The sequence below is a fragment of the Hyaena hyaena genome, unplaced genomic scaffold (assembly GCF_003009895.1).
Source record: "Hyaena hyaena isolate Hyena2069 unplaced genomic scaffold, ASM300989v1 scaffold_116, whole genome shotgun sequence".
In the NCBI taxonomy this organism is placed as follows: domain Eukaryota; kingdom Metazoa; phylum Chordata; class Mammalia; order Carnivora; family Hyaenidae; genus Hyaena; species Hyaena hyaena.
In genome coordinates, this window is record NW_024080748.1 from 592,822 (window position 1) to 605,844 (window position 13,023).

A 13,023-nucleotide genomic window follows, 5' to 3' on the forward strand; every position below is an offset into this window, starting at 1 on the left:
GTCATGTGTACTACCCTTACCTCAGTTTCCCCATCCATGATTAGGTAAAATCTCTGGCAGGAGAGGTTTGCTCCTGGAAAGGGGGGTGGTTGGGTGGTGTGTGTGTGAGTGTGTATGTGTGTGTGTGTGCGTGCATAGGTGGTGAGCTAAGGAGGAAGCCAGAGACAGGGGAGAAACCAGCTAATGGACTCACCAAGAAGACAACATTGGTGTGCTGGTACAGGGCTCGGGCCACACTGATTCGCTGGCGTTGGCCACCAGATAGGTTGATGCCCTGTGGCCAAACGAGAGGAAAGGTTATGCTCTCATAGCCTTTCAGGAAAGACCATCCTGGCCCTTACTTGACTGTGAGCTCTTTGGCACAGAAGCCTGGCTCTACCCACCTCTCTGTCCTCCTCACCTTAAAGAGAGGAGGAACTTGTACATGTTTTGAATTCATTCAGAAGTGGGGAGCACGATCCCCATGACTTTGAAGATTCATCAAGTAGGTGCTAGAGACCGTCTGACCAGTGACAATGAAGACAGAGGAAATAGGGATGTCAATCATACATAAGGAGGGCTGTCATGGGAGAATCCTATTTGTCTAAGCTTATGGAGGAGGGGTCCTACCTGGAGCGCATACATGAAGGACATAACCCTGGGCCTAGCACAGTATCATGTGGACCCTATAGATGCAAGGCACAAACGAAGGAGATGCTGTCATCTCCAGCCTAGGAAGGCACTAAGCTGCGAACCTGTCAAGGACAACCAGCAGCCCAGGGTTCAAGATCATTCTGACCTTACTGCAGGCAGCTCTTCCACCTTTACCCTCTCTTATTTCCCAGTTACCTCCTCTCCTCCTCCTCAGGGCATGCTGGTGGTGATGGGCGGGGATCAGGGAAGCTTGAGGGCCCCAGCCTTGGAAAAACCCCATAGAGGCTGCTACTAACCCGTTCCCCAATCTGAGTCTGATCTCCATGGGGCAGGATGTCGATGTCCGGCTGCAGGGAGCAGGCTTCGATGACCATTTTGTACCTGGAGTGGTTGGGGGTGGGGACGGACACAGCTGATCAGCCTGGCCAGAGCTGGGCCTGAGCCCTTGCAGAGGGTCATTAGCTTCTGGGCAGCTGTGCTCAGGGTGAGCAATGGCTTTAATGGCCTTCTGTCTGGGTGTAAGCAAACACCACGTGAGCTTGAAAAGAGCTGAGGGCAGCACCTCACAGAGTCTTGGGGCCAGTTAAATATTTGAAGGATGAAATTGGATAGCAACAAATACACCACATAAATGACAAGAGGGGCCCAAGGCCCCTGTGCAGTTGGAGAAGCTACCGCCAGAGCCCACACTTGGGGCACTGCCAGGAAAAATCACTGCTGGTTGGGTTAGGCAGTAATGATGATGGCCAATCAAATATTTGTCCAGCCTGTCCCTCTCAGACTTTCCTGGCCAGCCTTAGCTGGGGCCAGCCAGGGTGCATGGAGGCATCAGAGTGTCTTGGTGACATGTAATGGGGTGTCAGGCAGCCTCGGATTTGAGACCATTTCTGTCACTTATTGGTTGGGTGGCCTTGGGTAAGTTACCTAGCTTTTCTGAGCCTTGGTGGTGATAACAGTAGCTGCCTACTGGAGTTGTTGTGAGCATTAGGGGAAATCAAGCATATAAAAAGCATAACACTGCACCTCGCACCTAAGAGCTCAATAGATGGTAGCCATTATTATTATCATTGGAGGGAGTATTGCATCAACTGCAGAGTGGGGGGTAGGGAAGAATGGGAAGCTTTCCCATTAGCCTCAAGAGAAGGCATCGGGACTTCCACACAATATCCCTTCCCCTGCACTCTCCCCACCCCTGCCCTGCCCTCCTACATATAGGAGCTGGATTGCCCTGATGCCTGGGCACATCTGGATCATTTCCAGATGGGCCATACGGAACAGGCTGGGATCCAGATAAGCATCTTGGAAAGCAGAATGGCTGGTTGTGGGTAATTGATGGAGGGGCAGGGCAGCTGGCTAGGGCTTGGGCACTGGGGAGGGCTGGCTAAGGCTGCTCTTGACCAATTTCTCCCCTCCCCCCAAGCCCGTCTCCCACCAAGAGGCTTCTACCGTTGTTTGTTGAAGGGACTCTCAAAGGTGATATTCTCTTCCACAGTGGCATTTAGTAGCCATGGTTTCTGAGAAGCATAGGCCACAGGGCCTCTCTTCCTGGAATAAAGCAGGCAGGAGTAGGGGAGACATTCTCAGGGGCTCATTCTCAGAGGCAGGTATCAAGCAGATGGTTTAGACTGGGGAGGGGCACTTGGCAGAAATCGGCTTTGTGGTGGCCCCTGGTGGCCCCTCTTTCCCCAGGGCCTGAGGCAAGCTTGGGTGACTGGGTCTTAGCAGACTGGGGGAAATAGGACCTCACCCCTGCCCTGCCCTGCATGCAGCCTGTCCCACCCCTGCAGTCTATTCTTCTTGACTCTCTACCCAGAACTGGGAGGAGCTGGAAGTGCAACCAAACCAAGTAAACACTTGACCCCTAATTTCCTTCTTCCTTGAGTGGCCCTCAAATCACTTGATTTGATGTTAGCAGATAATTCTCCAAGTGGAAGTTTTTAAAAAAGCAGAACTAAGGAAACCACAGTTAGTGTGATATGGTTTTAGAAGACAGAAAAAAAAAAGGTTTGGGCTGCGGGGGAGAGGTGTGGGATATGACCACCAGATGAAAGTGATCTGGTGAAGTGAGCACCTTGATGCATGGAGGGGGCAGTGGCTTCTGAACCATTTGATGGAGCACAGAGCTCTCCTGGGTCTCTTCCCTACAGCAGGGCTGGGACGTGGGGGGCTGCCCTCAAGGGTTCCGAGGCTCCCTCGGGCCTGGGAGCCCCTCCGAGGAAGTCTGCCCACAGGCAGGCTCCAGATCACAGTACCTGACATCCGAATCGGCCACTGTCTCCCGCTCTGGGCTGCAGCAGGGAAGAAAAGACACAGTTTCAGGGCTCATGTGTGTTGACCATCTTCTCCACAAACGTTTGAACTCCCTCAAACCCGGCATGAGTGTGCCTATATAGCTCCTGTGACTAGGAGTGCAGCCATGACATGTTGCACGGAGGGGTGTAGAGTGGGTCGTGGCCATCCTGGGGGACCCTTCTCTGCCTAACCCCATGTAGCATCCCCAGTATGTGTGGGAGGTGTGTGGAGGGCCAAAGGGCCCTACTTGAGAGGGAGAATAAGGGAAAGGCAGAGTTGGTGCAATCTTGTGTGCTGGGGAGAACCCTGTGTCAGAGGGCTGTGAAGGCCAACATGTGGCTCCAGACCCAGCCTTTGCATCAGGGCTCAAATGCACAGACTAGGGTCTCAGGCAGACATGGCTGCAGAAACAGCTGGGGCAGGGAGGGCTGTCTGGCAGGATCCAGGCCAGGCCCACAGCTTGTGCGTGGGAACCTACATCCCATGGAACTCTCGGCGTGGCAGCCAGAGAGCCAAGAAGGGCTCCAGGCATGACTCGAAGCTTCGTGTGGCCCTGTCAGAAGACAGGAGTGCCATCTGGGGTATCTGCTGGGAAAGACGTGTCAGCTGCAGTGACTGCATGCCCTGGACGGCCGAGAATGGCTCTGCTGTCAGCTATTCTGTACCGCTGTTCTCATCCACACGGTCATGCTTGTCACATACCGTGAGGTCTGCCTTTTGGCTCAAGAACCATGGTTACTATGGCGAGAGAGGCTAGGCCTGTCATCACACCCCGGCACTTGGGGACAAGGTGGGAGAAAGGGCAAAGAAAACGGGGAAGTGAAACATTCTGGTATTAGAGGGAAGGCCATGAGCTTAGGCGTATTTACAAAGTTGAGTCACCCTTCCCAGCCCTGACTTCATACCAATTCCAGCGTGCTTTGAATATTCTTGGGAGGTGTGAGGTTCGGGAGGGTTCTGAGTGTCTCAGAGCCTCATTAATCTATTTCACTTGAATTTTTTAGAATAAACACTGAACATAGAGCAATAAGGCCAAATTTTCTGTCTGGCCTGGGGGATATCTACCTCCTCCCTTACTGCCCTGTTTCTCAACGGTTTTTTCAGGATCATCCCCTAGGGCCGTTTTACACATTTTTTTTTCTAATTGTCCTTTCCTTGGCACATATCTTTTCTAATTCAGTGGTTTTGAATATATTCATGAGGTTGTATAACCATCACCACTAATTCCATAACATTTTAATCACCCCCCCCCATAAACCCTGTACCCATTAGCAGTTACTCCCTTCCTTCTTTCTCACCAGCCCGTGGCAAGCAGTAAACTACTTTCTGACTATCCACTTTGATTTATTTATTTATTTGTTTATTTAAAGTAGGCTCCATGCCCAGTGTGGGGCTTGAACTCATGCCCTGGAAATCAAGAGTTGCACACTCTGCTGACTGAGCCTTGAGCCAGCCAGGTGCCCCATCCATCATGAAATTTTTAAACCACAGATATATTATATATCTGCTTATATATTATAAGGTCCTTTGAAGGGCCACAGACTGGAATGTTTAAGTTATTTTTCTCTAAGAACCAGATTTTGCCATGTTTGAGAAAGCATGCCTTGTTATAAGGCTCTGCACTGTTGAAATTATGTAGGCTGCACACCCTGCCGTCCACACTCAGTATCCCAACCCCACCAGCCCTCCCAGCCCCCCAGTCCCTTCCCTTTGTCGGGACCCACTTCTAACCCAGTTCCAAGGCTGTACCTGGGGTCCTCTCCAGTCTCATCAGGAAGGCTGCTGGGGCACAAATGGGAAAAATCAACACCAGTTACTTCTCACTCCATTGCCTTTCTCTCCATCACAAAGGTCTTTGAGAGAAAAGATCACCACAATCCCCACCCTTCCCACCCATCCGCAGTGTCCCCAAGTGGCTTCCTTAGGGACACAAACCTCTCTTCTCAATCCCTGCCCCTTCCACATCCCTGCCCCTTCCACAGCACCTAAGTGAGCACCTCCAAATAGCAAGGGCTAAATCTGTGCCCCTGACTCAGAGCACCAGTGAGGCTGGCTGGTATCATGATGGTTTAGCACTGGGGAAAACTAAAGCTCAGAGAGGGAAAGTGACTTTGCCAAGGTCAGAATCATTTTATACAGTGTTTTCAAACTGTAGATTGGGACCCAATCATTGGGTCTAAAGTAATTGAACAACTTAAAAAAAAAAAAGTGTGCCCAGCATGTGATTAAGATGTATATTTTCTGGTGAATTTTTTCCCTTATCTATGAATGCATGAATGTAGTGGACTGTGATATAGAGTGCATCTTGCTTTGTGGATTATAGTAAAAAAATTATGAAAAACACTGAGTGAGGTGCCCTGAATTTTAGTGCCAACTTTGCCAGCGCTCTTTTCTGTCCCAGACTACCTCTCAACCTTCCAGAAGTAGCTTTCTGCCAATAAAGTGTGTGCTTCTGACATGCACATTTGGGGAAAATAATCCACTCTTTTTTCATACTGATCTGATTTTAGTCATACTAAAACCAGCTAACATTTGTTGAACTTTTATAAGCACTGTGATAAGCACTGTAATAGTATCATCTTTCTTAAAGCTTAAAATAATCATGTAAAGGAGGTTTATTTTGACTGTCTCCACTTTACAGACAAAGAAAGTGAGGGTCAGAGAGACTAAGTAACTTGCCCAAAGCCACACAGCCAGCAAATAGCAGAGAAAATAGATCTATCTGACTCTAAAGCTTCATGCTCTTAATGACAGCACTGCACCATTCCACTGTGGTTTTAGGGAACACTGGGATGGATGAAAACAGAGATGGCAAGGAGCCTGATGGATTCTTTTCTGTCCCTTGCTAAGGAGCAGAACTGAGAGGAGATCCTTTTGGATATGTGGTTACAGGACCCCTCAGATTCTGTCCTCTGATCTTTGTGGTCTCATTTCATTCTCTCAACCCAACCTAACCTTGTGTTCCCCAACCACCAGATTGCTGGAATTTCTGGACAGCTGGTAACATAAGACAGATAAAAAACCAAAGCTTACAAATCCCAACTCTGTGGCCGAGGCTCATCTCTGGAGTCTTCCTGCCTTGATTGCTTCCAGAGTTCCAAAGGCTATTATTTATCTGGAAGAAAGCACATCTGCGGACTCCCTGAGGACCCCAGTGCCCAGTGCGCTCTCTCAGCCCTAGCTCATTTTGCATCATTGTCTGGGCTGCTCAATTAGCCCTTATAATGGACTACCTTACTCTCTAATCAGCTCCTGTGTAAGTCTTTTATTCCCAGCAGGATTTCAAGGCAGGAAGAGCATCTTTTCCAACCCCCACATTGCTTAGCACATGACTGACCTGTAATAAAGGGAGCCTGCTAACTGACATCTTAATCATTTGGGAAGAAGGGGGGGAGACTAGCACTGGGTGGGGGCTGTCCTTATACCAGGCACAGTGTGTAATTTGTATTTGTCATGTCATCTGCAGGACAATACTATAAAGAGGTGTTCGTGTCCCCTTTTTACAGATGGGGAAACTGAGCCTCGGGGTTTCCATAGTGTGTCCAATGTTACAGTTAGGAAGAGAGGAAGCTGAGGTGTGAATCCAGATTCATCTCCACCTTTTTCCAGTGTAGCCCCAGCCTCTCTAGAATGAGCCTCCCCAAGGCTTTGTATGTAGGTGTTTCCATCTGAAAAGTAAAAAACGGTACATGTGGCACACACTTTCTCTCGTTGATTACTGGGGTCTTAAATGTGTGGGGGTCAGTCCATCCCTCCTCTGCCTGTACCTCTGAAACCAAGCACTGAGCTGAAAGGACAATTCCCCTGAGGTCTCCACCCCCACGTCCTTCCCTCCAACCAACTAGGTGCTGGGCATGTGTGTGCACACACAGCTGAATCAAGGGCACAGAGTCCGTCCTCAAAGGGCTCACAGTCTGGTAGAGGGAATCAGACAGGTACAGAAGTCAGAAAGTTACAAGGGCCAAAAAAAGAAGTAGGAGTGAGAAATTATTGTAGAAATTTTGGGGGAAAGGACCCACAAACACATATGCAAATGCATAGAAAGAAGACTGGAAACTTCTAGGTAATGGGATATTAGGTAGTTTTGCCTTCTTCATACTTGTGTATCTTTCTAATTCAATGGACATTCTTCTAGAATCAGAGAACAAGGTAAATTTTGAAAACAGTTTGGAGAAGAAATTGATAAAGTGAGGAAAGGCTCCAGGAAGTCAGAGCTGAGCTGAACGCTCAAGGGGAGAGGACGGAGTGCGGACAGAGGGAGGGAATTCTAGGTGGGAGGAAGAAGCAAGATCTGCAGGCAGGCAGTGCAGAGCTGGAAAAAAATATGGGCTCTGAAGTTCCTATCTGAGGAGCTTCCCTACTCACTGGGTGTGAGATCTTCTGCAAGTCCCTTTCCTTAAGGGAGCCTCTGTTTCCCTGTGTATAAAATTGGGGTCATGGCACAAACCTCAGTGACACTGGGAGAATATATTATAAAAACGGTTCATAGCTGGTTGGAGGGGAGGATGTAGGGCTGGAGACCTGGGGGATGGGGATCATCCTTGGTCCCAAAGATGCACACATAGGAGAAATCAAACAGTCTACCACTCATTTAAGACCCCAGCAATCAGTAAAAAGGAAGAGATAGGGACAGGTTGGAAGACGAGGTTAAAACTTTTGGGTCCCCATGGTCCTTTCATCTTGTCCCTGACAGGTCTGTAGCTGGCTTGAAATGTTACCTTTTACCACAGATCCCTTTCCAATTAATGCCATTGGGTTCTAATGCCAAGACTCTGATTGAGGAAAGGGTTTTTCTCATTGTCCCGATGAGGAAACTAAAACTCAGAAAGGTAAAATAACCTGCCCGAGGTCACACAGCAAGTGAGGGCCAGACTCAGGACTACAAAAAAAAGACAAAGCTTGGCTCATCACCTCCATGCAGGGCCCCGTGTCTGCTTATCACACCACCATGCTTGCCTCCTGCAGGAAACTTGGGGTCACCTGAGCCCATTACCCCTACTCCCCAAAGGCTCCAGGGACTGCATGAGCAGAATGGACTACAGGGCAGTCATGAAAGGAGGCTGTTTCTCACCTCCAGGGGTATCAGGGGTCTCGGAAGGCAGCCTTCATACCAATGACCACAAGGTGACAGGCTTCTGAGGCAAGCAAGGCCCAGGCCTCCTGAGTGGGTACCGACAGAAATAACGGTTCGAGCTGGGAAGCCTCAGCAGGTAGTGAGAGCAGGGGCAGCACGGAGCTCTAGGGAGGCTGCCTTGTAGTTGCTCCTCAGGAAGTGGAACCTTCTTCCCTACCCCAGTGCTTTCTCTGGGGCCCTGCCTCCTGCTGGCTCCCTGGGTACATTTAAAATCATTCCACTGTGGTCATTAATGGCCCTATTCCTTATTTCTAGGGAAAGAATTCCACTTGAGTATATCTGCTAATATTAAATTCTCATCAAAATGTTTTCTTCTTAGACATTGAGGAGAGAGTTTGCAAATTCCCAGGTTGATAGTGCGCTGAAGCAGAGAGCCAGGCACCGGTGACTATTACTAAAGTGGATGTCTGGGAGCCACGTGGTTCTCCCTGAGACCAGGGGCTGGCGGCTGATGTGCCAGATATGCCCAGGGCCGCTGCAGTAAATCTCCAGCCCACAATGCAGGACCTCACCCCATGGACCCTGTGCGCCCACGCCAGGGCTCTGTCTGCATGCCTCTGTCCACCCAGGACTGGTGAGCTCCCTGGGGCTAGGTCTTCTCCTTTGTAGCTTGCACAGAGTAGTTCACAAAAGACACATGCTTTGCTGGGCCCTTGGGGTACAACATGGATCCTTCAGTCCTGTCCCCAAGGAGCTCAGTGTAATGGGAGAGACAGACACATCAGCAGAAAATCATAATGCATTGTGAGGCAGGAGCTAATAGGATTCCCACTTTCCTTTTGTTGTTGTTGTTGTTTTCAAATTTTTATTTAAATTCTAGTTAGTTAACATACAGTGCAATATTGGTTCCAGGAGGAGAACTTAGTGATTCCTCACTTACATACAACACCCAGCGATCATCATTAATGAGTGCCCTCCTTAATACCCATCACTCATTGAGCCCATCCCCCACCCACCTCCATCCATCAACCCTCAGTTTGTTCTCTAAGAGTCTCCTACAGTTTGTTTCCCTCCCTCCTCTCCTCCCCATATATTCATTGGCTTTGTTTCTTAAATTCCACATATGAATGGGGATTCCCATTTTCCAAATGTTGGTGGGGAATTGGGTGGTGGAATTCTGAGTCAGGGGAACAGCCTGGGTAAAGGCATGCTCTAGGAGAGAGATGTAAAGCCACATTTATGATGGCAGTCTCCTGGACGTCATGAATCATTCCAGGTTGTGTGTTCATTTAATGTATGAACTCATTTAGAAAAGGTGCTGTGGATACAGAGAGGCAAATAAGATATGGTTTCTGTCCCCAGGGAGCTCACTGCCATCTCTCCTGGGGGACAGGCTGGACTGCAATTCAAGAGAAATAGAGGGATTTTGTACGGGCATAGAAGTGCATTTCAAACAATAATATTTATAATAATATTTATAGGGCACTTACTACATGCTAGGTTAAGCCTCACATCGAGCCCATGGGAATAAGGGAAAACTGGTACAGAGGGGTGATGGAATTTCCCAAAGCACCAAGCCCAGATCTGAACCCAGGCAGTCTGCCTCCAGAGCTCTCTGCTCTTATCTGCCTAGCCATACTACTCATTTGTTCATTGAAAGAACAAATGAATGGCTATGCAAACCAATCTCTCCAGAGCATTCTCCATTCTGCACTTCCTAATCCCCCAGCAACCTGCCTTGTGCCTCCTGGAACTCCTTCTGGCTGCCGGGTCACCAGGCCTTGGCTGTGGCGTGGATAAAAACATCAGAGCCGCCTGGCATCGCCTTGGCCTCTGGCTGCAGACAGGCAGACTTGTGGGAGAGCCTGCCAGGTTAAATGCTATTTTGCTCTTGGGTCACTTTGCAAGTGCATCATCCCCCTGCAGACCTGAGCCCAGGGTCTGAGGCATGGAGCTCCTGCGTGTAAGAGAAGGGTCCCTCAACAACACAGCCCCCACACTTAACTCATTGCCCAGGATAGCTGGGCCTGACAGAACTTGTACATGTCCAGGATTTTGAGAGACGCACAGCAGATGAAGACAACTGAGCCATGTCTGTCCAGACTCCTCTCAGCCACTATAATGAGTTCCTAACTGGTCTCCCGTTCTCCAGTCCCTACCCCCCCCCCCCTTTCCTTTATCACCAGCACAATTCTACTACAGCCTTCAGGCTAAACCTTACTTCCTGGACTTGGTATATAGGGGTGTCTGACCTGAGCCCAGCACACCTGTTTAGTCCTGTCTTCTGCCACTACACCTCACCCCACCACAGTGCTCTGGGTATGAGAATTATGTTCTTTCACATCAGCAAGCCTTTGCCCATGCCGATACCCTTGCCTGGAACACCTTCGTCTCCCACCCCTGCCTTTTCCATCTAATGAAACCATACTCATCCTTCAAGGCTCAAACACCACATCCACATGAGCCTTCTCTCTCCTTGGCCGCAGAGGCCCATGTTGTTCCTCTGTGCTTGACTATGGCGCTGATCTCCTTCCCCTCCCATAAAAGCAGGGGCCATGTCTTAATCATCTTTGCATTTCTGTCGCTGTGCCCAGGGTCTGGCACCCAGCAGGTGTTCAGTAAACAGGGGGTGAGTGAATACATCAAGGCAGAGAGATTGGAGCCTGAGTTGAGTTGCGAACAAAGTCACAACTTCCGAGGGTTTGTTGGCTGCATGCTATGAGGATGTGCTTCGCTATGCTTGGGAGGGAAGCCATACTGTGGAGGAGAGCAAAATGGAGGAGAGGAGAGAACCTGTTCATCACCACCCCCTCCCCTACACTCGAACTGGGCTGGGAGCTGGGGCCCAGCTGCCTGTTGAGAGTGAGTGTCATGAGGAGAGGGTGGTGGCTCTCCTGAGGAGGTAGGTGTCATGGCTGTAGGGACTGCTGGCCTTTGGACTGTCAGGCTAATTATTTCTTCACACTGCTCTTGAGGCCTTTCTCTCTCAGCACTCAGTGGAAAGCCCATGTGCTTGAGCACCTAGGTGCAAATCCCACTTTTGCTGTTTGAGAGCTGGGTGGCCTTTGGTAACTTGCTTCACCTCAATTTTCTTATTTGTTAAGGGGGTTAATGATGCCTACCTCACAGAGCTTGGTGAAGACTGACTGAGACAATGGAGTTATAAATAAGTGCCTTGCACATAAGAGCTGCTTAATGTTAGTTGTTCTAGAAAGGCCCCTTGTACCCCTTGGGCTGGGGCAGAGGTTTCCAAAGACAGAGGCGGCAGCAGTCAGACCCTGGCCAAGCTTGGAGAAGAGGTGGAGGCCAAGGCAGGGCAGGGCTGAATCCCCCAAAGAGTACCTGCTGCCTCTTGCAGAGGACAGAGAGGTGCTGATGCTGGTGTGGGGGGCACCCATGTACGGGGACTGGGGAAGGAAAAGAAAGTGAGGCAAAGAGACCAGGCCCACAGGGGGTTTGACTCATGCTGAGTGGGACACAGACCCAAGAACCCAGGGCAACCCCAATCTCTGGGCTCTGTAATTCCATCTTCCCCTCACAAAGATACACTGCCAGTCAATGGGCAAGGGCTCCTTCCTTCAGAGCCCTAAGGGCCAATTGGTACAAGAGGCTGACAAAGTGACCTCAAACCCAGTGCCTGACCTTCCCAGTCAAGCTGTGTTGAGAAATCCCCAAATAAGATGTGGAATGCAGAAAGAGACCCCTCTGCCCCCAAACACACCACAGTCCCTGATAGAATTAAGACTCCAAAGACCGAGGTCGCAGGAACAAATCCCAACCAAAGTGTGCCTCCCTATGGCCCCACTGAGGAGGGAAACTTGCCACCTTATGTACCATTCAGGGACATTGTGGAAAATGTCCGCAAATGGAGATGCACACAGGTATTCAGACACTGGGCCCAAAGTCTTTCTGCTCAGTTTTGCGCTCAGGCTTATGAAAAACCTGACCTCTTGAATGATACTTTTCCCCTAGAAATGAGTGTAGGGACAGCTTGTCCTCTGCTGAGGCTGCGAACTTTATTCCTGAATGTGCTCTGCACACCGGTCAGGTCCCCCTTGCCCTTAGCTACCGGGGGATGGGGTGGGGAAGGCCAGCACTCCAGGCCACGCCCTGCCCAGGTTTCTGTATAACTTTCCCACCCTCTTCATTTCTCAACTCTTCCTTTCTTCCTTTTTAAAAAGCTTCTATTTTCTATGTATCTTTTATCAATGAGTTTCAAGTGCTTTTTGGAAGTAGGTGGCTATAAATAATAGATTCATGATTGACTCAGCCTGGGCTTCTGGCTCTTTAATTAAGATAGTGATCTTTGTCCAGAAACCCATGTTTGTCTGGGTTATCTCTGGCTCCTCAAAACACCCACTGAACGGTCTATGTCACTCTGCTGATGACCAAGACGGAAACCAATGTTTGTGTTGCAGTTCCCCACACAGGGAGGCAGGGCGGCTGAGGGAGCATGGCTTTAGAGTCAAGTGGGATGGAGTCAGAGTTCCAGCTCAGCCACTGATTAGCTGAGTGAATTAGGGCAAATAGTAGAACCCTCAAGGAAGCTTCGCAGTCCTTACCTTGCTGGCTGTCACAAGGACTAGATGAAATAATGCATGCAAAGGACTTAGCAAAGTACTCAGCACTTATAAGGGCTGAATAAGTACTAATGATGTTGATGAGAATAACCATTAACGGCATTAATTGAGTACTCACTGAACACACAGCGAGTGTTCAAGAGGGGCATGATGCGTCCTTAACTGAGAAGGATGGCTGAAAGAAAGGCTGCCCACCTGCCCACTGTTAGGTCTCCCCACTAGCTGAGCCCTGAGGGTGCATTTAGTACCTGTTCCAGAAGACGGCCCCTGAGATCTTCTGCATCTCCCCTAGGGTGGCCAGGAGGAGTGAGGACTTGCCGCAGCCCACCTGCCCCACGATCATGGTCAGCTGGCCTGCAGAGAGGGCAGGCAGGAAATGGGACCAGGGCACCAGGGAGTCTGAAGGACTACCACCCAGAAAGACAGACAGACAGATACATGCAA

At 49.7% G+C, this 13,023-nt stretch overlaps 1 protein-coding gene across 4 annotated transcripts in view; it reads right to left on the reverse strand.

The window, feature by feature from the left end:
• The window catches only part of ABCC8 (ATP binding cassette subfamily C member 8), a 76,816-nt gene that overhangs the window by 18,953 nt on the left and 44,840 nt on the right, over positions 1–13,023 (reverse strand). For all 4 annotated transcript variants that reach the window (XM_039236810.1, XM_039236809.1, XM_039236807.1 and 1 more), the window contains 6 exons: positions 12,828–12,933; positions 4,675–4,707; positions 2,886–2,921; positions 2,080–2,178; positions 930–1,014; positions 194–274 (listed from right to left, as the gene is read on the reverse strand). In XM_039236810.1, the coding sequence (XP_039092741.1) occupies positions 194–274; positions 930–1,014; positions 2,080–2,178; positions 2,886–2,921; positions 4,675–4,707; positions 12,828–12,933 (440 nt within the window). The remainder of the gene's footprint in view (positions 1–193; positions 275–929; positions 1,015–2,079; positions 2,179–2,885; positions 2,922–4,674; positions 4,708–12,827; positions 12,934–13,023) is intronic.